The 26,454-nt window shown below is 35.5% G+C and overlaps 1 protein-coding gene and 1 non-coding gene across 2 annotated transcripts in view; both read right to left on the reverse strand.

Moving 5' to 3' along the window:
• CEP126 (centrosomal protein 126) overlaps window positions 1-26,454 on the reverse strand; it is a 171,384-nt gene that overhangs the window by 42,367 nt on the left and 102,563 nt on the right. The window contains 3 exon segments of the mRNA XM_061203698.1: window positions 19,166-19,195; window positions 19,197-19,231; window positions 24,852-25,061. Coding sequence (XP_061059681.1) covers window positions 19,166-19,195; window positions 19,197-19,231; window positions 24,852-25,061 — 275 coding nt within the window.
• LOC133100157 (small nucleolar RNA SNORA57) lies at window positions 2,839-2,957 on the reverse strand. Its single transcript, XR_009702400.1, has one exon. It is a non-coding gene; the product is annotated as a small nucleolar RNA SNORA57 (small nucleolar RNA).

The raw sequence follows: 26,454 nt of genomic DNA on the forward strand, positions 1-26,454 counted from the left end.
TGGAGTATAGTTGATTTATAATGTTGTGTTAGTTTCTGCTGTACAGCAAAGCAAATCAGTTATACATATACATACATCATTCTTTTTTAGATTATTTTCCCATATAGGTCATCACAGAGTATTGAGTAGAGTTCCCTGTGCTATACAGTAGGTCCTTATTAGTTATCTATTTTATATATAATAGCATGTATATGTCAATCCCAATCTCCCAATTTATCCCTCTCCCCCTTTCCCCTCTGGTAACCACAAGATTGCTTCTACATCTGTGACTCTATTTCTGTTTTGTAAATAAGTTCATTTGTACCATTTTTTTTAGATTCCACGTATAAGTGATATCATATGATATTTGTCTTTCTCTGTCTGACTTAACTTTGCTCAGTATGACAATCTCTAGGTCCATCCATGTTGCTGCAAATGGCATTTTCATTCTTTTTTATGGCTGAGTAATATTCCATTGTGTGTGTGTGTGTGTGTGTGTGTGTGTGTGTGTATATACATATACATATATATATATACCACATTTTCTTTATCCATTCTTCTGTTGATGGACATTTAGGTTGCTTTTATGTCCTGGCTATTATAAGTAGTGTTGAAATGAACATTGGGGTGCATGTATCTTTTTTTTTTAAAAGCATCTTTATTGGAGTATAATTGCTTTACAATGGTGTGTTAGTTTCTGCTTTATAACAAAGTGAATCAGCTATACATATACATATATCCCCGTATCTCCTCCCTCTTGTGTCTCCCTCCCACCCTCCCTACCCCACCCCTCTAGGTGGTCAAGCATGTATCTTTTTGAATTATGATTTTCTCCAGGAATGGGATTGCTGGATCATTTGGTAGTTCTATTTTGAGTTTTTTAAGGAACCTCCATACAGTTCTCCATAGTGGCTGTACCAACTTACATTCTCACCAACAGTGTAGGAGGGTTCCCTTTTCTCCAAACCCTCTCCAGCATTTATTGTTTGTAGATTTTTTGATGATGGCCATTCTGACCAGTGTGAGGTGATACCTCATTGTAGTTTTGATTTGCATTTCTCTAATAATTAGTGATGTTGAGCATCTCTTAATGTGCTTTGCCAACATGGATTTAAAATGAGGTTATGGTAATCCTCTTTGATGCCAATTTTGTTTTAATATTACATATATATACTTCCCAGTATGATTTTATTTATATAAATGTTCAAAATGGGCTAATTAAATCTCTGGTGACAGAATAGCAATTATCTTTGGGGGGTAATGTGTAATACTTCTGGGGTGCTAGTAATGTTCCATATCTTAATCTAGGTGGTGGTTACTTCATAAAATTTTATCAAGATATATATGATATATACATGATTTGTTCCCCCTTTATATATGTGTTATATTTTAATTAAAACATTTGCTTAAAAAATTTCCAGACTCATGCTTGGACAGTTCAAACATCCAAATGTGTTTCCATGCTCTTGTAAGCAAGTGATCCTCTCTGATGGTGATTTTAAAGATAAACCTGTCTAAATTTTCCTTATCAGTTATTAGAAGCTCTGCCTCCTACAAGTGTGCCTAAATTTTCTTTTGATTATTTTTTTCAAATCCCTTTATTTATTTAAATTTATTTATTTATTTGGCTGCATTGGGTCTTCTTTGCTGCATGCAGGCTTTCTCTAGTTGTGGCGAGTGGGGGCTACTCTTCGTTGCGGTGTGTGGGCTTCTCATTGCGGTGGCTTCTCTTTTTGTGGAGCATGGGCTCTAGACATGCGGGCTTCAGTAGTTACAGCATGCAGGCTCAGTAGTTGTGGGGCACGGGTTTAGTTGCTCCACAGCATGTGGGATCTTCCTGGACCAGGGATTGAACCTGTGTCCCCTGCACTGGCAGGCGGATTCTTAACCACTGCACCACTAAGGAAGTCCCTCTTTTGATTTTTTGATATCCTTTGCCTAAGAGATTACTATATCTTGTAGTGAGTTTTATAAGTTTATTCATTGAGGAAAGTGATGCTTTCTTTGATTCTTCTAAATTTACTTTCTCAATTTGAAAGAGAATTCTTTTTCCCTAAAACTTAAAACTCAGTGTGATAAGGCATTTTTCTTTCTTACATTATTTAAAAATATATATATATTATCACATTCTCACTTAGTCTTCACCTCTGTAGCATGCAAAATGCTATTCTCTTTCACTTTAATTCAAAAGGAACCTCTACTCTTTGTCTTTCTACTTTTCTCACTTTTAATGAACCCACTCTGAATCTAAAATTCTAACATTTATTTTTGGGGGAGTTATGGCTAATATTGCACAGTGATTCTAGTTGTACTGCAGTTTCATAAAAGGACAATGTCATAATGTATTAGTAAAGTACAAATCTTATCCTGCTTTACCAGCTTACTAGTGAGGCTGTTTTGGCCTAGCCTGACTTTGGATTTTTAACTATTTTTAACTATCCTTGTTTGTAGAGGCATTCTTTGATGCACAAATGAAAGGAATTAAAGTTAGGGATTATTAAATGTGGAGTTGGTTTGGCATGTAGGATGCTGCTGAATACATCTACAGTAGCATATAAATACAAATCTTTGCCTTTAAAAAAAACCCACAAATTTTCATTTGAGATGTTTGGAATACTTCACAAACATCATGGCACACCCATTTGGCCTGCTTACCCCATTGGAATATCATTTTGTTGTATTTATTTATTTATTTATTTACTGTAGAACAACCTTTATTGTTTGCAATGCAATGTGGAAGAGGAGGGGATACCACAACTCTGGCTCCTAGGGCAGCTCCACAGACCTGAAATCAAAGAAGGCGTGAGTACCCCAGGAAGGAGCCTGCTGAACCCTGGTTTTGCCCTGCTCCTTGGAGCCCGGTGTCCGGGCACTTGAGGTTAGAACCCACGGACTGGAAGCCTTCCGTGCTGAAGATGTGACACCGGGAAGGCCGGAGCCCTTTCCCTCTACCTCCATACATTACCGGGACTGAGAGGAATGTCATTTAATAAATGACATCACAATTCACAAAATTGTATTGATGGCATAAAAAAATGTCCCAAGATATTTACTAGTAGAGGCATGCAACTTTCTATTTTTTAAAATCTGAGCTCTAAATTTTCCCTTGCCTTCCTAAATTCTGCTCTTATACACCCCAAATAAGATGGTACAAAATGCTTCTTTCAGTTGGTCATGACCTTGGGTGGCTTTAACTGTCTCTGGATTATGGTAACAGAATAATGGTTCACCAAAAATAGTCACATTCTAATCCCCATAACTCATGACTATGTTATGTAAAATGGTGTATTAGTTTCCTATTGTGATGTAACAAAATACCACAAACTTAGTGTCTTAAGACAATATAATTAGTTACTTAGTTATAAAGATCAGAAATCTAAAATGGGTTTCTGTGGGCTAGAATCAAGGTGTTCATAGGACTCTTACTTCTGTAGGCTTTAGGGCAGAACTTGTTTCCTTACCTTTTCTTGCTTTTAGAGGCCACCTGTATTCCTAAGGGTGTGGTCCCTTCCTCCATCTTCAAAACCTGCAGTTTAGCATAATATGCATATCTCTCTCTGACTTTGACACTGACCCTCCTGCCTTCCTCTTTTACTTATCTGGACCCTTATGGTTACATTGAATCCACCCAGATAACCCAGGATAACATCCCCATCTTAATATCCTTAACTTAGTCATATCTGCAAAGTTCCTTTTGCCATCTAAGGTCATATCTTCACAAGTCCTGAAGAGGAGGATGTGGACATCTTGGGGGACCATAATTCTGCTAACCAATTCCATTTTGTCTAACTTTTAAGTTTATTATTATAAAATTTCTGATAATACCTTATTATTATCTTTTTTTTTTTTTTAAACTCCCTCTTGAACCCATTCCAATTAGATTTTTGTCCCAAAACTCTGCTGAACCATTTTTGTCAAAACCACCAGTGACCTCCAGGTAGCCAAATCCAGCAGGAGTTTTTCAGTCTTAATTTAACCCAAACTTATTACCAGCTTTGACACAGTTGATTCCTCCTTCCTTCTTGAGACAATTTCTTTCTTCGCTGCTCAGATCTCTTCTCTAGCTACATTCTCTCTCCAGGTGATTTCATCTAATTTCACAGCTGTAAATATCATCTGCACACTGGCAATTCACAAGTTACATGTTCACTCAGGGCCACACACCCAAATTCCAGACTTGTGTATTTAACTGTCTATTTAGTATCACCACTTGGAGAGATAATAAACATCTTAAACCTAAAAAGTGATTTTCAGCCAAAACTTGCTTCTCCTTCTGTATTCTTCATCTCAGGAAATGGTTCCATCATTCACACAGGTACTCAGGCCCAAAAACATTGGAATCATCCTTGATTTCTCCTTTTTTTCTTTATTTCACATCCATTCCATCATAAAATATTTCAAAATATATTCTTTATCTGACCACTTATTACTGCCACCATTATTAACCTGATCCAAGCCATAAACTTCTCTCACTTAGGCTATTGCAAAAGTTCTTCAATTGGTCCCCGTCCTTAAATACTTGTCACCTTCTTTCTTCTCCTAAATATATGTTCCAGACACCGGGGTGATCCTTTAGAAGGATCATGTTCCTCACTTACCCTAAACCCTGCAAAGGATTCATTCACATAAATCTAGACTGAAATCCCATGGCCTACAAGCCCTACATGGTCCTGCCTGTGGCTACCTGTCTTACGTTATTTCCCAGTAATTCTGCCTTGCTCGCTGCTCAATAGCCATGCTAGTCTTTCTATTCCTTAAACATGTTAAGCACACTCCTGTGGAAGGTCCCTTCTATGTAGAATTCTATTCTCCTACTACCACCAAGGTTAGCTCTCCTACTCACTCAGATATTTGCTCAAATGTCACCTTCTCAGAGCCCTTCTCTGAGCACTCTACCTCTCTCTCTAAAATAGTACTCCCATCATTCTCTGTCCCTTACCGTGCTCTGGTTTTCATTTGGTATACTGTATAACTATCTGATGTTATAGTTTTATGTTTTAAAATCTGTAATCCTCACTAAAGTTTAAGTTCCATAATGGCAAATAATAAGTTTTGTCTTTTATTGTATCCCTAACACACAGAGCAGTACCTAGCACATAGTAGGGGCTCAATAAGTTGAACAATTGAATATTTTTTCCTTTATTTGTTATTTTGATCTGCCACTATGTACCCTCTTTTAATTCCTAAGGGCACAAACGAATGACAATCTTTAGTTTCCAGGAGCTCTTGATTTAGAAGAAGAGACATTTATACACACAAATAATTACAATTCAGGGTACAAAGTACATAATTTATATACAGGAGGCAGTAGAGATGATTATTAGGAAAAATTGGAGAAAATTCAACCTAAGCAGAATTTAAAAGAATGGATTAAATTTTATTAGGCAGATGTAAGTAGAGTGAAAGGGAAGGCATTCCAAGATAGTAGTATATGTACAAGCAGAGAGGCATGAAATAGCAGGTTGTATTTGGGGGTCTATAAAGAGTTCAATATATTGGAATAAGTGGTGTGGTGAGAAAGGTGTTAAAGATGATGTAGGTAAGGAGGGAGGACTCAGAATATGAAGAGCCTTACATGTCACGCTCAGGAGTGTAAATTTTCTCTAGTAGCCAGAGAGGAAGCTCTAAAAACATTTAAGATGGGATTGATATAATTTTCATTCTGGTCATTTCACTCACACTTTAGAAACGCCATTCTAGCAGCCTTATTGGTGCCAGAGGTAAGAAATTCATCTTGAAATAGTCCAGATGAGAGGTGATGAGAGCATGAAGTAGAAATAGTTGATGGAAAATAAAAGGATGTATGAGACTGTCATAATTCTATGAAAAATTTTTTTTATGATCATACAACTTTCGGCTTTGTTTCTATACTGAAAAAAACAAATTTCTAATATATATCTGTTTTCTCCAGCAGACATTCTTATTGGGAAAAGAACATACTGATCAGGCAATTCAAGTAATCCAGTTGGGATTGCAGTTTATTTTTTATATTTACCATTTACCTTGTGAGCTTTGCTAGTAAAGTCAGTTTTTTAGAGACCCATCAGCCCTGGATAAAGTGATAACTTTAATTTCTGAACCTGCAGAATTGAGAACAAGACCCCTTGGTAACATCTCCAAAGTACAGAGATCCTTCAAAGTCTTAAATAAATAGCATTACTATTTATGAGAAGAATTATTAATAATAAACTTTTTAAACTGCTGTACAAAAATTTTGTAGAATTTATTAGGAATTTCAGAAAAACAAGCTTCAGTACTATAGTTAATACATAATTTGAATAATAAAATATCTTATTTTTTTTAAATACAATAACTTTATTTCTAGTAGCATTCTCATTAAAAACAATGAAGTAGGGCTTCCCTGGTGGCGCAGTGGTTAAGAATCCGCCTGCCAATGCAGGGGACACGGGTTCGAGCCCTGGTCTGGGAAGATCCCACATGCCTCGGAGCAACTAAGCCCGTGCACCACAACTACTGAGCCTGCGCCCTAGAGCCCACGAGCCACAACTACTGAGCTCACGCACCACAACTACTGAAGCTCGCACGCCTAGAGCCCGTGCTCTGCAACAAGACAAGCCACCGCAATGAGAAGCCTGCGCACCACAATGAAGAGTAGCCCCCACTCTCGCCGCAACTAGAGAAAAGCTGACACGCAGCAACGAAGACCCAATGCAGCCAAAAATCCTAAAAAAAAATATATAAATAAATTTATAAAAAAAAAAAAAACAAAAACAAAAAAAACAATGAAGTATTTTCATTTGTTAAAAATGTATTTATCAATAAAAACATAATAAAGTATAATTTGTAGCATAAACATAAACTAGTCAATTTATCTCCATTGCCCATGTTATGATTTACTTTTATTTTATGGTTATAGTGTTTTAATAATTAACAAATGCATAAATATATGATATATTTACAGGAGAGTCTCAAAAATAATGATTCCTTTTAATAGTTACTGTTATATATCATCAGGGTTTTCTCTGTGATCCGGATCCAACATCAGGATGGATTGGTCCTTGGCTGGCTGTTCTGTAACATAATTTCAGAATATTCTTTAACTGTAGTATTCATAGACTTTTTTAAGGTAAAATCTGTAACGTGGATCTCCTTACAGATTACAGACTTTAATAAGACTAAACTCATAATTCAATTTCTCAAATGCTACATATACATCAGTCTCAACATAGTGACTGCCACTTTATATAAGGCATCATACTAATCATAATAGTTCATAATCTTTACTCTTTGGTAAGATGTGCTTAAGATGTGCTTTTTAAAATCATAATCTGCTGTGTAAATGGTCAAAATTTAATAATTTCATTTTCTACAGGAGACACTTGGAGCCCATATAATACCCTAGGAATAGTTTAACAACATATTGGGCTAAAGAAGTTGCTTGGGAAGGTAACTGTTAAAAATTCATTAAATTTATTTCATTTAAAAAAGTAAATAAAATATTCCAAACTAAAAATTCTGCTTCTTAGATTCCTAGTTTTTACATTGAAAAATCATGGTAGGTGTCTTGAGGATGCCCTGCAGTAACCCTGTTATCCTATATTGTTTGCATTTTGTCTCTATTATAATGCAAACTATTTGAGGAAAGGAAAGTGTTTTCCTCTTTCTAGTCCCAGCCTGGCACATGGTAAGAACTCAGGCAATATCTGTTCAATGAATAAAAAGAGACAAATATGATAGTTTTTACAAGAAGAAGAAAATCAGGCTGCTATGGTTTGCCAAAAAGAAGAAATTATAAATTTTGGATAGGACAAAGTTTGGGCTGAATAAGCCCATCTAAAGGGGATGACACTGAAGTCAAGTCTTAAAGGATAGTAGGAGAGAGGCATTTACGAGCAAGTCCTGTGAGGCAGTGGGAGAAGTGTGGGCCTTGGAAGCTGCAAGAAGTTCCAGGGAGACCTGCCTGTTATTCAAGAGTGTGTAAATTATGAGCTGTGGAGCAACTGGAGATGAGGGTGAAAAGGTCTTGAATGTAGTTCTCTGGAGATTTAATTTTATCTTTTAGGTGATGTGTAACTACTGAGGTTGGGTTTTAAGAGAGAGAGTGATATGTTCACATTTGTGCTTTAAAAAGATTACTCTGGTAGTGGTGGTGTGAAAGATGCAGTGGAGCAAGCAAACAGGGAGGCTGTTGAAATGGTCTAGATGAGACATGATGAATTCTTAAACCAAGATACTATCAGTAGAAATGGAGAGGAGTGAGTGGATTTGAGATGTACTTTATTATTAATAGGATTTATTGACTAGGGGTAAGGGAGAATGAGAAGCCTGGATGAGATACAAATTTCTCTCTGGGAAATTTGGTATATGATGGTGTCATTAATTGAAATAAGAATTGTAAAAGGTAGAACAGATTTTGGGGGGAAGATGGGAAATTGTAAACCCTAGTTCGCCACTGAACAGTTCTGAGACTTGAGAAAATTACTTGATGTCTTTAGCTGAGAAGATTAAACAGAAGAATATGAGTGACACCATTTGGCACAGTGCTTTTTAAGGATAGGAACCCAGTAAGTGTGAGTTTCCTTTCTTCTAATTATATCTCAACAATGTTCAGTTGCCACAAAGAGTATTAATTGATTAAATATTAACACTCAGTAAAGGGCTTTGGAAGAACTCTAGAAACAGTTGTACTTTTATGGAGTATAAAATGGTCAGAATATTAAAAAAAGTTTCCGTTTCAAATAAATCTCTGCATTTTATTGCAGTCTGAAAAATGTGGATAATTTATATATTCAAAGGCCATGAATAAAAAATCATAAAATCTCAACCAATATTTTCAAGTATTTAGTATGTGCAAGTTTCTATGAAGTAGGCAGATAAGTGAAAAATAGCCTCTCAGATTATAGTTCCAAAGAAGATTATTCACATATAAAGACAACTAACAAAAGTGCATACAGAGAGGGCAGAGTCAAGATGGCATACTAGGAGGATGTGGAATTCGTGTCTCCTCACAACTAGGACACCTACCAGGCACCGATGGGGGACCATGGACACCTAAGGGGATGGGAGGAACCACCAGTGACCGGTTGTTTCAAATATAGTTTTATTTCTCCTAATATATTTTTTATCTTTCTAATTTTATTTTGCTTTTTATTCTCTGATATTGTACTGCTCCTTTTTTCTTTCTTTCTTTCTTTCTTACTTTTTTTTTTACCACTCCATGAAGCTTGAGGGATCTTGGTTCCCAGGCCAGAGGTCGGGCCCGAACTCCTGTGGTGGGAACTCCAAGTCCAAACTGCTGGACTAACAGAGAACCTCAGACCCCAGGGAATATCAATTGGAGTGAGGCCTCCTGGAGGTCCTCATCTCAGCACCAAGACCTGGCTCTATCCAACTGCCTGCAAACTCCAGTGCTAGGCGTCGCAGGCCAAACAACCAGTAAGACACGAATACAGCACCACCCATCAAAAAAAAAAAAAAAAAAAAGGAAACAACGAAAAAATATGTTACAGATGAAGGAGCAAGGTAAAAAACTACAATACCAAATAAATGAAGATGAAAGAGGCAACCTACCTGAAAAAGAATTCAGAGTAATGATAGTAAAGATGATCCAAAAATCTCAGAAACAGAATAGAGAAAATGAAAGAAACATTTAACAAAGATCTAGAAGAACTAAAGAACACACAAACAGTGATGAACAACACAATTACTGAAATTAAAAATACTCTAGAAGGAATCAATAGCAGAATAGCTGAGGCAGAAGAACGGACAAGTGACCTGGAAGAAAAAATGGTAGAAATAACTGCCAGGGAGCAGAATAAAGAAAAAAGAATGAAAAGAATTGAGGACAGTCTCAGAGACTTCTGGGACAACCCTAAACGTGTTGTCAACATTTGAATTACAGGGGTCCCAGCAGAAGAGGAGAAAAAGAAAGGGTCTGAGAAAATATTTGAAGAGATTATAGTCGAAAACTTCCCTAACATGGGAAAGGAAATAATCAGTCAAGTCCAGGAAGCGCAGAGAGTCCTATACAGGATAAACCCAAAGAGAAACACGCCGAGACACATATTAATCAAACTATCAAAAATTAAATACAAAGAAAAAATATTAAAAGCAGCAAGGGAAAAGCAACAAATAACATACAAGGGAATCCCCATAAGGTTAACAGCTGATTTTTCAGCAGAAACTCTGCAAGCCAGAAGGGAGTGGCAGGACATATTTAAAGTGATGAAAGGGGAAAACCTACAAGCAAGATTACTCTACCCAGCAAGGATCTCATTCAGATTCGATGGAGAAATTGAAACTTTTACAGATAAGCAAAAGTTAAGAGAATTAGGCACCACCAAACCAGCTTTACAACAAATGCTAAAGGAACTTCTCTAGGCAGGAAACACAAGAGAAGGAAAAGACCTACAACAACAACCCAAAACAATTAAGAAAATGGTAATAGGAGCCTACATATCGATGATTACCTTAAATGTAAATGGATTAAATGCTCCAACCAAAAGAGATAGACTGGCTGAATGGATACAAAAACAAGACCCATACATAAGCTGTCTACAAGAGACCCACTTCAGACCTAGGGACACATACAGACTGAAAGTGAGGGGATGGAAAAAGATATTCCATGCAAATGGAAATCAAAAGAAAGCTGGAGTAGCAATTCTCATATCAGACAAAATACACATTAAAATAAAGACTACTACAAGAGACTAGGAAGGACACTACATAATGATCAAGGGATCAATCCAAGAAGAAGATAAAACAATTGTAAATATTTATGCAACCAACATAGGAGCACCTCATTACATTAAGGCAAATGCTAACAGCCATAAAACGGGAAATAGACAGTAACACAATCATAGTAGGGGACTTTAACACACCCTTTCACCAATGGACAGATCAACCAAAATAAAAATAAATAAGGAAACACAAGCTTTAAATGACACATTAAACCAGATGGAATTAATTGATATTTATAGGACATTCCATCCAAAAATACCAGAATACACTTTCTTCTCAAGTGCTCATGGGACATTCTCTGGGAGAGACCATAACTTGGGTCACAAATTAAGCTTTGGTAAATTTAAGAAAATTGAAATCGTATCAAGTGTCTTTTCTGACCACAACTCTATGAGACTAGATATCAGTTACAGGAAAATATCTGTAAAAAATACAAACACATGGAGGCTAAACAGTACACTACTTAATAACCAAGAGATCACTGAAGAAATCAAAGAGAAAATCAAAAAATACCTAGAAACAAATGACAGTGAAAACATGACGCCCCAAAACCTATGGGATGCAGCAAAAGCAGTTCTAAGAGGGAAATTTATAGCAATACGATCCTACCTCAAGAAACAAGAAACATCTCAAATAAACAACATAACCTTACACCTAAAGCAATTAGAGAAAGAAGAACAAACAAACCCCCAAAGTTAACAGAATGAAAGAAATCATAAAGATCAGATCAGAATTAAGTGAAAAAGAAATGAAGAAAACAATAGCAAAGATCAATAAAACTAAAAGCTGGTTCTTTGAGAAGATAAACAATATTGATAAACCATTAGCCAGACTCATCAAGAAAAAAAATGGAGAAGACTCAAATCAATAGAATTAGAAATGAAAAAGGAGAAGTAACAACTGACACTGCAGAAATACAAAGGATCATGAGAGATTACTATAAGCAACTATATGCAAATAAAATGGACAACCTGGAAGAAATGGACAAATTCTTAGAAAAGCACAACCTTCTGAGACTGAACCAGGAAGAAATAGAAAATATAAACAGACCAATCACAAGCACTGAAATTGAGACTGTGATTAAAAATCTTCCAAGAAACAAAAGTCCAGGACCAGATGGCTTCCCAGGTGAATTCTATCAAACATTTAGAAAAGCGCTAACACCTATCCTTCTCAAACTCTTCCAAATTATAACAGAGGGAGGAACACTCCCAAACTCATTCTACAAGGCCACCATCACCCTGATACCAAAACCAGACAAAGATGTCACAAAGAAAGAAAACTACAGGCCAATATCACTGATGAACATAGATGCAAAAATCCTCAACACAATACTAGAAAACAGAATCCAATGGCACATTAAAAGGATCATACACCATGATCAAGTGGAGTTTATCCCAGGAATGCAAGGATTCTTCAATATATGCAAATTAATCAATGTGATAAATCATATTAACAAAATGAAGGATCATCTCAATAGATGCAGAAAAAGCTTTTGACAAAATTCAACACCCATGTATGATAAAAACCCTCCTGGAAGTAGGCATAGAGGGAACTTACGTCAACATAATAAAGGCCATATATGACAGACACACAGCCAACATCATTCTCAATGGTGAAAAACTGAAACCATTTCCACTAAGATCAGGAGCAAGACCAGGTTGTCCATTCTCACCACTATTATTCAACATAGTGTTGGAAGTTTTAGCCACAGCAATCAGAGGAGAAAAAGAAATAAAAAGAATCCAAACCGGAAAAGAGGAAGTAAAGCTGTCACTGTTTGCAGCTGACATGATACTATACATAGAGAATCCTAAAGATGCTACCAGAAAACTACTAGAGCTAATCAATGAGTTTGTTATAGTAGCAGGGTACAAAATTAATGCACAGAAATCTCTTGCATTCCTATGCACTAAGGATGAAAAATCCGAAAGAGAAATTAAGGAAACACTCCCATTTACCACTGCAACAAAAAGAATAAAATACCTAGGAATAAACCTACTTAAGGAGACAAAAGACCTGTATGCAGAAAACTATAAGACACTGATGAAAGAAATTAAGGATGATACAAATAGATGGAGAGATATACCATGTTCTTGGATTGGAAGAATCAACATTGTGAAAACGACTATACTACCCAAAGCAATCTACAGATTCAATGCAATTCTTATCAAACTATGAATGGCATTTTTCACAGAACTAGAACAAAAAATTTCTCAATTTGTATGGAAACACAAAAGACCCCAAATAGCCAAAGCAATCTTAAGAAAGAAAAACAGAGCTGGAGGAATCAGGCTCCCTGACTTCAGACTATACTACAAAGCTACAGTAATCAAGACAGTATGGTACTGGCACAAAAACAGAAATATAGATCAATGGAACAGGATAGAAAGTCCAGAGATAAACCCATGCACCTATGGTCACCTTATCTTTGATAAAGGGGGCAAGAGTATACAATGGAGAAAAGACAGCCTCTTCAATAAGTGGTGCTGGGAAAACTAGACAGGTACATGTAAAAGTATGAAATTAGAACACTCCTTAACACCATACACAAAAATAAACTCAAAATGGATTAAAGACCTAAATGTAAGGCCAGACACTATAAAACTCTTAGAGGAAAACATAGGCAGAACACTCTAAGACATAAATGACAGCAAGATCCTTTTTGACCCACCTTCTAGAGAAATGGAAATAAAAACAAAAATAAACAAATGAGACCTAATGAAACTCAAAAGCTTTTGCACAGCAAAGGAACCATAAACAAGACTAAAAGACAACCCTCAGAATGGGAGAAAATATTTGCAAATGAAGCAACTGACAAAGGATTAACCTCCAAAATTTACAAGCAGCTCATGCAACTCAGTATCAAAAAAACAAACAACCCAATGCAGAAATGGGCAGAAGATCTAAATAGACATTTCTCCAAAGAAGAAATACAGATTGCCAACAAGCACATGAAAGAATGCTCAACAAGCACATGAAAGAATGCTCAACATCACTAATCATTAGAGAAATGCAAATCAAAACTACAATGAGATATCATCTCACACCGGTCAGAATGGCCATCATCAAAAAATCTACAAACAATAAATGCTGGAGAGGGTGTGGAGAAAAGGGAACCCTCTTGCACTGTTGGTGGGAATGTAAATTGATACAGCCACTATGGAGAACAGTATGGAGGTTCCTTAAATAACTAAAAATAGAACTACCATACGACCCAGCAATCCCACTACTGGGCATATACCCTGAGAAAACCATAATTCAAAAAGAGTCATGTACCACAATGTTCATTGCAGCTCTGTTTACGATAGCCAGGACAGGGAAGCAACCTAGGTGTCCACTGACAGATGAATGGATAAAGAAGATGTGGCACATATATACAATGGAATATTGCTCAGCCATAAAAAGAAATGAAATTGAGTTATTTGTAGTGAGGTGGATGGACCTAGAGTCTGTCATACAGAGTGAAGTGAGTCAGAAAGAGAAAAACAAATACCATATGCTAACACATATATATGGAATCTAAAAAAAAATGGGTCTGATGAACCTAGGGTGCAGGACAGGAATAAAGACACAGATATAGAGAATGGACTTGAGGATACGGGGAGGGGGAAAGGTAAGTTGGGACGAAGTTAGAGAGTAACATTGACATATATACACTACCAATTATAAAATAGATAGCTAGTGGGAAGTAGCTGCATAGCACAGGGAGATCAGCTCGGTGCTTTGTGACCACCTAGAGGGGTGGGATAAGGAAGGTGGGAGGGAGACGCTAGTGGGAGGAGATATGGGGATATATGTATACATATAGCTGATTCACTTTGTCATACAGCAGAAAGTAACACAACATTGTAAAGCAATTATACTCCAATAAAGATGTTAAAAAAAAAGTGCCTACGGAATATATGTATAAAAATAGAAATACTACAGTAAAAAGTTCAGAGGAGGGTGAGAGTATCATAGCTGGATTGGTCACAGGAGACTTCATGGGAGAACTAACATTAAGTTGGAGCTTTGATGGTTGTACCTGAAGAGCAGAGCAAAAATATAGTGTAGATAGGAATTGGGCATGAACATAAGTGACGTATGAGAAAAACATGAAGGCAGAACAGAGTGTTGCAAACTGATTCCAGCCAAACACTCTAAATGTGTTTGGCTGGAATGGAAGATTGACACTGTAAGAGGAAAGGCAGGTGGGACTACAAATTGTTAGAATAATTCCTATTTTTTAGAAGGGAAAGTTATACTTTGCATGTAAATTTCATGTAAGTACTTTCTGGAATGTTACTTTTTTTTGAGACAATTTAAACTTATTAAGATAATCATTATGGTGGCAATAATAGTAATAATTTAGCTTAACATGTATTTAGCATACATTATGTTACAGGCTCTGTTTTAAGTGTTTTACATGGGTGATTATCTCACATAATCCTCACAGGTGCTCCATGGGGATAGATACTATAATTATTAAGTTGATTATGAGTGTTCAGTGAAGGGATACAGGAAAGAGTGGGTTGAATACTTTTCTTCTGAAAATCTCAGAACTGCACTCGCTCTAAGAAATAGCAGCAGATTGCCTGTGCTATGAAAGATACTGAGAAGTCTTCCTGCTCCAAATTATTCCTCTCACTCAAGTGTTAAAGTGCCTGAAATCCCACTATTAGAAATTCATTATTGTTCTTTCCAGATAATGGTTTTAAATGATTGCAATGGTTTTAGATCTTTTAAAATGATTTTTTGAAATGGTAAAGTGTCTTTTAAAATTCATTCTAAACACCTTAGCAAGAATGAATACATCAGTTTACTTCTATGCCTGAGATAAACCCAAATCAACACCATCAATTACTGGTGTGGGAGAACAAACCCTAAAGGGCAATAGAATGGGGTAAATACACAAACAGCAACAACAACAAAACCACACATGTGTGGGGTGGGGAGTAGTGGATTAATATATAAACTTCACCCAAGTTGTGAATTTTCCAGAGAGAGATACAATTTCTGGGAATTAAACATCAATTCTCAAATCTTTTTTTTCTTTTAATTTACTTATTTATTTATTTTTATTTTTGGCTGCATTGGGTCTTTGTTGCTGCGTGTGGGCTTTCTCTAGTTGCAGTGAGCGGGGGCTACTCTTCGTTGTGGTGTGCAGTCTCCTCACTGAGGTGGCTTCTCTTGTTGCGAAGCATGGGCTCTAAGTGTACGGGCTTCAGTAGTTGTGGCAGGTGGGCTCAGTAGTTGTGGCTCATGGGCTCTAGAGTGCAGGCTCAGTAGTTGTGGCACACGGGTTGAGTTGCTTCGCGGCATGTGGGACCTTCTTGGACCAGGGCTCGAACCCGTGTCCCCTGCACTGGCAGGAAGATTCTTAACCACTGCACCACCAGGGAAGCCCAATTCTCAAATCTTAAACCAATGACATTTGGGTTTTCAGTATTGGGGTACCTGATATTATATAATTAATGTTGCTAGGCTGAGAAATTCAGTTTCTGAATTAACTACATAATACTTGTACATTGTAAAGTTGTTATATAACACAGTATAATTTAAAAACAAAATTCTTGTTAAGTTCATATGGGTATGAAAACATTGGAACTGACACGTAAAATAAAAAACATTGATAAAAAGCTTACATGCAACATCTCCAAAATAACAAATACTCCTCAATAGATATTTTTGCCATTGTTTGAAGAGATGGAAATCTTTTTTAGAAAAATCTCTATTGACTAGAAATAGGCTATACCACAGTTGTCCTGGTAAATACAATAGTTTTAATGGTCTCTTGTGTCATACATACAGAAGGTGTAAGAATATGGTTATATACTGCCTTTCTAGAACTTGCATATTAAATAATTTTACGTATATAAAATACAATGGAGATCCAGGAACAAATTTTGAAATCTTTTAAAAGACCAAAGTATATCTAAAGCCCATGCACTTTATTCCCAGGGGAGGCACTAAGTACCTATTTATTTGCTTTAACGTAACTCTAAAAGCTTGGATATCTGTTTTCTGGACTCTAAATAACAAGCAGTTATTAGTTAGAAGTTAGAAGTTAGAAGACTTGAAGGCAATATATAGGTAGAAGTAAGTCCAGGTGATTAAAAGAAAACAAACAGGCTATAAAAACATAAACTTTGAAACTCTGCATTCACCATAAATATTAACCTGAATCTAATAATGAGAAAACAATCAGACAAATCCAGATTACAGGATATTCAACAAGATAACTGGTCTGGATTCTTTGAAAGTGTCAATGTGCATGAAAGATTGAAAAAGAGCAAAGAGACTTTTCTAGGTTAAAAGACATGACAACTAATTGCAATGTATAATCCTGGGTTTGATCCTGGATCAGAGAAATAAAATAGCCACAGAAGACTTTTTTATAGACAACTGAAGAACTCTGAATATGGAATGGGTATCAGATAATATCATATCTGATATTAAATTTCTTAGGTGTGATGATGGTATTGTGGTTATGTAGGGGAATATCTGTTCTTAGGACAGGATATATGCTGAAGTATTTAGAGGGGAAGTATCATCATGTCTGTTATTTAGTTTTAAGCAGTTGATTAAAATGTATGTTTGTGTGTGTGTAAGTATGTCTTATCCTATCCTATCCCATTCTACGTATTTTATTCTACTCTTTCATCCATCCATCCATCCATCCCTCTATCAGATAAATCAAGTATGGCAAAATGTCAACAATTGGTGAATCTAAGTAAAGAGTAAAGTAACATAAAATAAAAATAGCAGACAAAAGGGCAAACAAGAATAAAAATGTTCAAATCCCTAAGCAGAATATGGCAAATGAAGCAGTATTGATGGAGGAGGGGGATGAAGTAATTTTGATGCCAGCTGCTTAAACAGGGAGTTAATAATTCTGTGAATTTATACCATTTTCCCTGAAAAAAAGAAGGTTGCTGAACTATGTTAGTGATGTTAAAATATGGAAGAGTAACATGTTGGAGATAAAGAGACTAAGAAAGCTAATGGTTACCACCTGTCAAAAAGAATGAAAAAGATATGAGATAAAAATGATTTCAATCCTACCAAACCCTAATCCACACCATTAACTTTTCAGTTAGTAGATACTCTAGCAACATGACACAGTGCACCAATGTGCACAAGACAGTAATTTGCTGAGTAGGTAACTTTCTCTTCCTGTTGAGTAGTATTTACAATTCATGCTCAGTCATTTGTGTTTAGTAAACTGTTTTCAACTTGAGTTGGAGTGTATAGAAGAGTGATCTCAGTCACTGTAGGTATTAGCTCACTTAAGTAAGAATCACAAATATCATAAATGACAAAACATTGTCACAATCAAAATTCAGACCCAGAAAAATTAACACTGCAAAAATTACTTAAATGGCTGAATTGGTGGAGATGAAAAATTAAGCAAAAAACACAACTAGGATGTAAAAAGTAACCATGAAAAAATACATCAGGAATCGAAGTGACCTTTGCCAATGGTTCCGTCTAAAAATCATAGCATTAAAAATGCCACACCAGAAAGGTCACTTCTGAGAACCATGTGCTCAGAGGTAAATAATAAACTGCATGAGAGCAGGGACAGCCTCTTTCTTACTTACTATTATTCATTACTATGCCCAGAGCATAGCAGAAATATGAAACATAAGTAAGACATGTATAACTTTATTTATGTAAAACCAAATAACAAGAAATGAAGTGTATTTGCATAAACTTACTTTCTCCTGTCGCGATTTCATAACTGAGGGCACATGATGAAAATCAATTGAGCAAGCATCCTATTAATTCTCTAAAATAACATTTCTTTGTTGAACATTTAAATTGAGGATTGTGAGAGTACAGATAATATCTTAATTTGAGGATGCCCTTTCCATAGACCTGAATGTCTCCTGATCACATCTGGCCAGATATGATTTTTTCCTTTTGTGATTTCCTAAGATCGTGCCTCACATAGTCTTATCTTACCTTACATTACAGCTATTTGTTTATACTATGCATTTATGTCTTTATCCCTGTTGGACTGAAAATTCCTGAATGCAATGACTGTTTTTCATTTATATGTGTGTCTCTGACAGAATCCAGAATCAAGGCAAAACTTAAAAAAAAAAAAATTCAAACTAGTAATGTCCAGTTTTGAAATCTGAAGACATGGAAGGGATATGAGCAAGGATGCGCTCATTATTAACGTAAACTCCTTAACAATCTTCTAATTAGGCTACATATCTAAAATTATTTGAAGAGTAGTGCACTGATGCTTGTTTCTGTTCCCACGACTGATGAAATACTCTCAATGTAGAAATCTTTATATTATGATTTTTTAAATGAGAGGATATTTTGCTTGATTCTAATAAAACATCATATAATTAAAAGTTGATTGGGGAGAAAAACTCCCTAAAAGCCAATCTCAAGAAAAATTAATATCAATACAGGATTCTTACATATAAACTCATGAAATTTCCTAAAACAAGAAAAAAAAAAAAAAAGCTCTGAAAATACTTACCAAAAGTGGTATTATTTGTAAAGTACTTTTTGATGGATGGATTTTTGCAAATAGTTTCTTGTACATCTGAAATAATTATACCATGATATACAAATAATTTAGTTATGTATATTGAAAGAGAAGAATGACTACAGAATCAAATATTAAATTCTGATATGTCAAAATATTCATAATTGAGTAAGAGACTTTTTTCTATTGTCCCCAGAAACAGTCTTTATACTTATATTAGGTGAGGAAATATAGTTAATTTGATTAAAAACAATTACATAAAATTTATGTTGCTAAAAAGGCATTCCTAGTACTTTGACTATTCTATACCAATCTTTGTTCAAATGCTAGATTATCTTTTCTTTTAAATTTTTCTTTCTTCTTTTTAAACCAAAAGTGAATTTCATTCTTGGAGCATCTCAGGAAAAAGGAGGAGATTTTTTTTAACTACTGAGGCACAAAAATGTTTAGTAATTTGATCAGCTCTTGCCTTTTTAATGTTTCGGCTTTTGTCCATATAATAGCAAGGGTCTGGGTAAAAGAAAAAAATTCAGGCAGAATCTTTTACATGAAGCATTTAAGATATGTGGAAACATCTAATGGAAAAAAAGAACCCTCCAAAAAAACTGACTTGAGGTTTTTACTCTTTATCTTCATAATTTTACATCTTAAACTTACAGCTTTAGTTCTGTATTGCTTTGTGTTTTAGCACCCTGCCTTTTATTAATATATTATTTAAACATTTTAATTCTGAAATTAACACAGAGTATATAAAACATATATGCATATTTTAATTAGTAATAATAAAGCTAATGTCTCGTGTAACCACCTAGGCTAAGACATTTGAACATTATCACCACTTCGGAGGCATCCTGGAGCTCCCTACCTCAATATTGCCCTGCGGATTGTACTCCCTTCCCTTCTCCACAGAGGTAACTCTCTAAACTGACTTTGTTTCTTTATAGGTTTAATACATATGTGTATATCCACCAAACAACATTGTTTAGTTTTGCATGTTTCTGAGTTTTACATAAATAGTATTGTACTGTCTTTATTCTCCTGTGATTTGTCTTATTTTGCTCAAAATTATATGTTATTTGGATTCATCCATGATGTTGTGTGTAGCTGTAGTTTATTCATTTTCCTTGCTGATTAGTATTCCAGCACATGAATATACCACATTTACATATTTTTAATTTTTGGATTTTGTAACAATGATGATCTCTATATACTTGTACATGTCTCCTGATACACATGTGCAGGGTTTTCTCTAGGTATGCATCTAGAAGTAAAATTGCTGGATTGTAGGGTATGTTCATGTTCAATTTATTAGGTGGTGGCAAAAAATTTCCTAAAAGATTGCCTCAGTTTACATTCCTACCAGCATTATAAGAGAGCTCTAATAGCTGTATGTCTTTGCCAACCCTTAGCATTGCCAGGCTTTTAAAGTCATGTCTTGGGACTTCTTCCCTAGCAGTCCAGTGGTTAAGACTCCATGCTTCCAGTGCAGGAGGCATGGGTTCGATCCCTGGTTGGAGAACTAAGATCCCACATGCCACGTGGTGACCAAAAAATAATAATAATAAAGTCATGTATTTCTGATGTGTATATAACTATATCGCATTGTTTTATTTTGCATTACTAATAATGTTGAATATCTATCAATGTTTATTGTCATTTTCATTTCCTTTGTTGTGAAATTCCTGTTCAAGTCTTCCCTCACCCCCCCCATTTTTCTACTAAGTCGCCTTTTCCCTTATTGATTTGTAGGAGTTCTTTATATATTTTGGACAAGAGTCTTTTTCCTATGTATTACAAATATATTCTCTTATTTTGTGGCCTGTTTTTCATTATTTTAATGATGTTTTGATATGAAGAAAAGTTTGTAATTTTAATATAGTCAAATTTATTATTTTTCTCCTCTATGGATTTTGATCCTTGTACTCTACTTAAGAAATCCTTCTGGCTTCCCTGGTGGCACAGTGGTTAAGAATCCGCCTGCCAATGCATGGGACACGGGTTCGAGCCCTGGTCCGGGAAGATCCCACATGCCGCAGAGCAACTAAGCCCGTGTGCTACAACTACTGAGCCTGCATGCCTAGAGCCCGCGAGCCACAACTACTGAGCCCACCCGCCTAGAGCCCGTGCTCTGCAACAAAAGAGAAGCCACCGCAGTGAGAAGCCCGCTCACCACAATGAAGAGTAGCCCCCACTCGCCGCAACTAGAGAAAGCCCACGCACAGCAACAAAGACCCAACACAGCCGAAAAGAAATTTAAAAAAAAAAAAAAAAAAAGAAAAAGAAATCCTTCCTTACCCTGAGGCTAGAAAATACTTTCTTATATTATCTCCTAAAAGCTTTATATATTTTCTTTCACATTTAATCTTTAATCACCTTGTAACTGACTTTTATATATGTTATTTTGTAGGGGTTCAATTTAATTTCTTTCTATTTGGTATCCAATTGTTACAATATGAAGTCTCAAAATGACCCCAGAAGTTCTTCATAGTTACCTGGGACCCAAGAACATGTTCTCACCTCATGTGAAAGGGGTTTTACCTAAACCCAATCAGTAGCTCCTTCTCCCAGCAAGAAAGGCTGCAATTTCTCACTTTGGGATCCCAATCACATATTTGTGAGACTGATTTATATTGTCCCACAGCTCTTAGATCCTCTGTTCTTGTATTTTCCCTCAACCTTTTTGTTTTTTCTCTTGGTGTTTCAGTTTGGAAATTTTCTCTCACCTATCCTCAAATTCATTGATTCTTTCCTCATCTCTGTTGAATCTGACAAGCCCATAGAATACATTATTCATTTCTGTTACAGTGTTCTTATTTCTCACATTTCTATTTGAGTCTTTTGTATGGGTTCCACCTCTCTGCTGAAATTCTGTATCTGTCCATGTTTGCGGACTCTTTCCCACGTTGTCCACGTTTTCCACTATAACCTTTAACATATTAGTCATAGTTATTTAAAATTACCTATCTGATAGTTCCAACATCTGGGTCATCTCTGTGTCTCAATCTGTTAATTGCTTTGTCCCTTGACAGAGTTTTTTTCCTTGCTTCTTTGTGTCTTGTAAGTTTTGATTGAATGTTGGACTTCTTGTTTAGAATAGTGGATACTGAGGTAAATAGTGTTTGTGCCTGGAAATGGGCATGTCTTTTCCGTTAGGCAATTGGTGTGTGTATGTATGTGTGTGTGTGTGTGTGTATCTGTGTCTCTGTGTGTGTGTGTCTGTGTGTAGTTAATCAACATAGGAATTTAGCTAGGTTTGGGTTTTATTGTTGCTATGGTTACCTTCAGTACACCAATGGTTTCAAAATCCTCTAGTGTTATTTTGTGCTTCTGCAGGAGTCATGGAGGTTTTTTTCCTTCAATTTTCCTGCTCTACTTTCAGCTTTTGGCCTTCCTGTGTGTCTGCACAATACCACTAGATTCTCTCTATGCCCTTGCCTTTCTCCAGCTGATTTCTATTGCTTGTGTTTTGGTACTTGCTGGCCTTGTGGTCGGGGAGTAGGGGGATTTTTCTGTTGTCCTGGTCGAGGCTCAGTCTTAGGCATGTCCTCTATGCCTTCTTAGTCATCCTCCTCCTCCTTCCCATGGCAGTCAACTTTGCCTTGTATCTTTGGCAGGTTTTGCACAAGACAATTTTGTGTCCCTCCTCCTATAGCAGGATACCTCTAATAATCTGGGCCCATGCCTCTTTCTTGCCCCTTCTCCAGAAGTAGAAGCTTACTTCTTTTACCTTTCCCCTACCCAGAGTAAGTCTTCATTGGTGCCCCGGGGTCAATCAACGAAGTTTGCTGCCTCTGTCCCAGTACTTTATGACCTTTATTCTGTAGGAGAGAAGGTTCTGCATGGGGCTTCATACCATTCCTACAGTGGTGGCTGCTCCCCTTTTCCAAGCCTGCACCACTGAGAGAGGATTTCTCTGGTTTCCTGTTTTGCCCCCTCTTTTTCTCATGAACACACAGTGTAGGTTCATAAAGAAGAATCTGTGAGTAGTGTGAACAAGAAGAGTGTCTAGGCTCCTGGGGGTTTTATGTTCTCACAATAGTTCACATTTATCCTTTAGCAATTTGCTAAAAATTTATGAATAATTCCTAATATCAGCTTGTATGGAACCTGGCATTTTTTTCTCCCATATTCAGCCACAGGTGAGCCAATTGTCATGTCATGTCTCTCCTTGGAAGTTCCTGTCTTTCCTTGGCTGTCAGGCTACTTGGTTGTGCTGGAACCTCAGCTCTCTAATGGGTTTAAGAAAACCTATACTTTTGTTGTTTATCTGCTTTTTCTTATTCTTAGTGTGTGATTGCTATATTATAATTTTCTACATTTTAGGCAGACGTGGAATATATACACACACGCAGTAAATACACATTTATTTATATATATGCATTATATATGAATACTGTATATATGAAAATACACATATATTTTTACATTTATTATATACATTTGTATACACCATCTTATAGTATAGTATTTGTATTTGTCCTTTTGTCCTATCTCTTCTATGATTATTTTTATCTCCTTTCTTGTGTTAATTTTGTATGATTTGATTTTTTTCTTTTGCATGTCACTTTCTGGAATTTGTATACTCTATTTCTGACTCTTTAGTTGTGACCTTAGTAATTACCATAGACATGCTTCATTTATCAACATCTAAAGTTAACCCATATCTTTACTCAATTCCTTAATAATACAAGAATCCTAGCACACTTTAACACCATTTATGTTCTCCAACTTATGTATTATTTTTGATAGGTATTTAAATTCTGTTTTCTCTTTGAACAACATACTACTTTTAAATTACATTTATTGTTTTATACAATGTTCAAATTTACCCTCTCAGACTGTCCATCTGAGATTACTTTTGGTTTGCTGAAGTACATTCTTTAGAATTTCCTTTAGTAAGAGACTGCTGTTGACAAAACCTCTTAAAGAGTTACATCCTACACAGACATACAGAGAGGTGAAAAAAGCTTGCATGTCTTCTCCCCTCATCTGCTTAATACGGAAACTTAAGTTATGTAAGCTTTTTTTTTTTTTTTTACCCCTCTCTCTGTTTCTCTGGCAGTGTAAGTCTGTATAAGACGTAGCTCTTTGGGAAGCCCAACTTTAGGGTGGGAGGATCTTCTACAAGACTACTCATCTTAAGTAGGCCATGGATTTTGTCTTCTGTTCCCATTTTTCTGTGAGGCCATGAAAAGCAAAGCTCAATTTCACTCTGTGGGTTAAATGTTCTCAAGAGAAAAGCTAGCAGCAGCACTCTCCTTATCATTCTAGGTTCTTATTTATATTTACTTCCTGGTCTTAAGAATTTCTTATATTCTTACCAGCTCATTGCTATATTTAAGATTTTTAAAGTACTTAATCCTGAATTTATGGTTGTTTTTGATGGATGGTCAGTACAGATAGCCTGTCACACTGCTGAAATGAAGTCTAGTCATACATTCCCAAAAGACTGTTAAGCCTGCCAATGAAATTGGCATCAGCATAAATGAAATGAGTACAGTATACCTGAAATAGTATGGTATATTCAAATAAATTTTTGTTATATACTTGATTCAAGTAGGTGATAATCTGGATACATTTTGTATTTTTATTTTCAATTTTTAAATTAAATTTTAAATTAAAATTGTCTAAGTATAAAATTCAACATTTCTTACAAAAGGTGTTCTTCCATACTTACAGTGTAACCTTGCATTGAGATGATTAAGGGACTGTAGGATCTTTTGTTCTTCAGCTGATAGTGCACAGATGTTAAATTGCTGGGTTTTATTTAAAGTCAGATTTGATTTCTGTAGCTGCTTGCTATTCATGACAGTTAGAATTTCATCCTCAGGCACTGAAGCTTTCACTAGGTTTTCAGCCATCAAAAATTCAGAAGTACTGCCTGAAACTATAGAAACTTTACATTAACTATTCTTTGATCCCTTTTTGTCTTTGGGATTAGCCCTTATACATACTTAACTGACATATGTCTGTATGTATTCATTTCACAAACAGAAACCTAGTAAATCTTTTGTTACTTTGCATTTTATTTACCAGGATCTTCTATAGCTAGCGTTTTCCCATCTCTAATTTAAAAAAAATACTCAAAATGATGGCAGTGAGGTAATTTCTAGAGTGTTACCTGAACTAAGGAAAAAAATACATTATGTATATGTAGATTATTTCTGTTTTGCTTTTGTTATTCATTGGTAGTTCAAGGAGAAGGTGAAGTAGATTGTCTTTATAATAGCAATTATGATGAGTTATAAATAAGAGTAAGAGAAAAGGAACTTACGGAAATTTTAGAAAATTAGATGATCAGCTGAACAGAACTGAAAGCCTAGAAACTGACCAAATTCAATAAAAGAACATATGATCGAAGAAGTATCAAAGACGTGAGAGAAGGGAAAGATGACTCAATAAATTAGTTTGTTGTTTATAAAATAATCAATTTGGAGTATCACTTCACATCCTCTATTTAAACAAATTCCAAAGACATTAAAGAATTAAATTTAATGAATCAAACCATTAAATAATCTAGAGGAAAAGAAACATTTCTAATTTTCTGCATTGGGAAATTTCTTTGAGTAATGGACAAATCACTAAGAAAAGACTAAAAACATGTTTATTTAAGGTCAGTCTTACCTAATAGATTTTAAATTCTGAAGGCCAAGACTTTTGTATGTTTTGTTAATTATTGTATATCCAAAATATTTAGTTGCAAGCAGGAAATTGGCTCTCAATAATTATTTATTGAATGAAAAAATGTAAAGTAAGACTTCTATATGTAAAAATAAAACATAAGTGGAATAAAATGCACATAGTAAGGTGGTAAAAACATTTGTAACTAACATAAGGATCAGAATCCTTGATATTTAGAGTTCGCAGAAATGATTAAGAAAATACTAAAACTCCAATATTTACAGAGAAAAAGAATATGAAGAAATAATTCACCAAAATAAATATACATAAACAATTAAGCCTATTATTAATAAAAGATGTACAAATAAAAACTAATTATATACCATTTCTTTGTCTGTCTTGTAAGTAAATAATAGAAGTGATTCTACCTCACGTTGGCATACACCCCAGAAGAATTTTGAATGATAATACTTTTCAGGAAAATGCTATAGGAATATGTATAAAAACCTCTAACAATGTTTATTTCCTTTGATCCAGTACTCATTTAATACAGAGTTTCATTCAACAAATATTAATTGGGTGCCAATTAACGCCAAGTACTGTAATTTTAATTCTGGGAATCTAAATATGGAAATAATTGAAAAGTCTGTAAAAACGAT

This window comes from Eubalaena glacialis, chromosome 10 (genome assembly GCF_028564815.1).
Source record: "Eubalaena glacialis isolate mEubGla1 chromosome 10, mEubGla1.1.hap2.+ XY, whole genome shotgun sequence".
In the NCBI taxonomy this organism is placed as follows: domain Eukaryota; kingdom Metazoa; phylum Chordata; class Mammalia; order Artiodactyla; family Balaenidae; genus Eubalaena; species Eubalaena glacialis.